Genomic DNA, 2,143 nt, shown 5'->3' on the forward strand with positions numbered 1-2,143 from the left:
GTCAACACACAATCATCTTCATTAAAAGTAGTAAGACAAAGTTATTTTTCCAGTGATGATGCCGCGCGCTCTCCTATTGCGGTCTTTGATCTTGAAGCTGATAATTAATAAAATGCAGCGCTTATCTTTTGATTTCGTTGACGTGAACTCCGTTAAATTTGAATATAGCATGGGAATTGAATATCGGATTTATATCCGTTTTGCGACGACACATTTATGTGGCCAAGTGTAAATGGAAACATTTGAACAAATCAGATAGATATCCGCATGAAATGAAATGACCAGGTGTAAACAGGCCCTATAGCAACACATTTGACCATAGCAACTGTATAGCAACACATTTTACAGGCCCCGCCCACGACTGTTCACGGACACTGCCGTGTTAGCAGAGACCACGCCCTGAGTGAGCCGCACACAATCCGCCATGTTTATCTCCACGCTAGAGCATTCAAAAGCAGCATTCAAATAAGAAATGTCTTCTTATTAAAGCTATAGACGTTATTCAGTCCAGAGTGAGTGATTTTCTGCTTTTATTTTATTGTTTGGGTCATATTATTAGCGTAGACAGCAGTATAGGTACAGCAGTATAGTGTATATTATATCACTTGATATATAAACATGTGATTTCTTTCCCAGCTGTTTAACCTTCACAGACATAACTGACTTTTTATGTGTGTTTTTAACATAAACTTGTGTGTATTCGACAGTTTAAGTGCAATAAGAGATGAAAGAGAACTTAGTTTAGTACTCACATGCTGTGTGACAGCCGCTTTCTGTGCGCTCAGAAAACCGTATATCAGAAGTTTAAACTGATTTGGCTTTAAAACTCATGTTTTCAGCGCGATAGACATGATAATAAAAACCAAACAGATGTGCAGATTATCTGAGACCAGCTGTGAAGGCACAGCCCTATTCCGGAAAAGGGGGCGGGGATCAGCAGCTCATTTGTATTTAAAGACACAGGCACGAAAACAGCTTGTTTCTGCTTCCACTCAAAATAGGCATTTTCAAAATGATATAATAAATGATCTGTGGGGTATTTTGAGCTGAAACTTCTCAGACACATTCTGGGAACACCTGAGACTTATATTACATCTTGTAAAAAGGGGCATAATAGGTGTCCTTTAAAAAATGCAAAAACCTAGTTATACCTCCTGTTGCTAAGTTAATTATGATTTCACTGCAAGTTCCAACTAATTTTTTTAATGTAATTCTGTTTCATACATACATACATACTGTAATCAAATTCCTGATTTAATAGACTACATCTGAGCGACTTCATATGCAGAAACATGAAGCTAAAGTCCGAATACATTTAAACACATGCGGGGAGAATTTCATGAATGCAATGTCAAAAGAAGAACTGCTTGAAAATAATGCAAGCGTCTTGTTTTCTGATGAAAGGCTTGATTGATTACAGAATGATGATTACGGCAAATGGCCTGGAAGACGGCAGTGTCTCTCTCAGCACAGAGCGCCTCTCCTCTCCTCTTTCCTCTCCTCTAATGGCACAGCTATTAGCGCTAATGCATTTCAAACATACTACTGACACATTGGATGGAAAGTGCACATCTTTTCCTCCTCGCTCCTCTCACTGCTGTCTTACGCACAACACCCTTCAAACACATCTAATCAAACAGGCCTGGGCTTCCTCGCAGCTCTTTACCTTCAGACTGACAGCTACAAGTACAGCGACATACGCTGATAACGCTAGCAGAAACAGATATGGACCAAACCATCCAAACACATTCAGTGATAATGAATAGAGCTGTAATTGTAGTGATGGGACGACTGAAGCAGCATTAATGGGTTGTGCCACATTGAAAATAGTTATTACTTTAGTGCTAAGCGCAGCAAAAACAAATGTAGCTATTATCATAATGGCATGTTGCAGAGCTTTATTAAAAAGTAGCTACAGTGTGCGATTGCAGCAGACCCACCTTTTATTTTTATGCACTTTCACTTTATGTCAACGCAAATGTGCATCAAATGGTACTGGTCAAATTCACAAACAAATGACTCAAATCTTTTAAAATGAATCGTTCCATCGTTACAGGTTTGAATTAGTTTGAAGAAGCATTCACTGAATAAATGTATGCAATTGTACTTATATACTTTAGATAGATAGATAGATAGTGTAATG

At 38.4% G+C, this 2,143-nt stretch overlaps 1 protein-coding gene across 1 annotated transcript in view; it reads right to left on the minus strand.

The window, feature by feature from the left end:
* LOC107707259 (voltage-dependent calcium channel subunit alpha-2/delta-2-like) overlaps positions 1-426 on the minus strand; it is a 122,091-nt gene extending 121,665 nt beyond the window's left edge. The window contains exon 1 of the mRNA XM_016511247.1: positions 370-426. Within this exon, the coding sequence (XP_016366733.1) occupies positions 370-426 (57 nt within the window). The remainder of the gene's footprint in view (positions 1-369) is intronic.
* Positions 427-2,143: the final 1,717 nt, after the last annotated feature.

The sequence above is a fragment of the Sinocyclocheilus rhinocerous genome, unplaced genomic scaffold (assembly GCF_001515625.1).
Source record: "Sinocyclocheilus rhinocerous isolate Xijiao unplaced genomic scaffold, SAMN03320098_v1.1 scaffold1767, whole genome shotgun sequence".
Classification (NCBI taxonomy): domain Eukaryota; kingdom Metazoa; phylum Chordata; class Actinopteri; order Cypriniformes; family Cyprinidae; genus Sinocyclocheilus; species Sinocyclocheilus rhinocerous.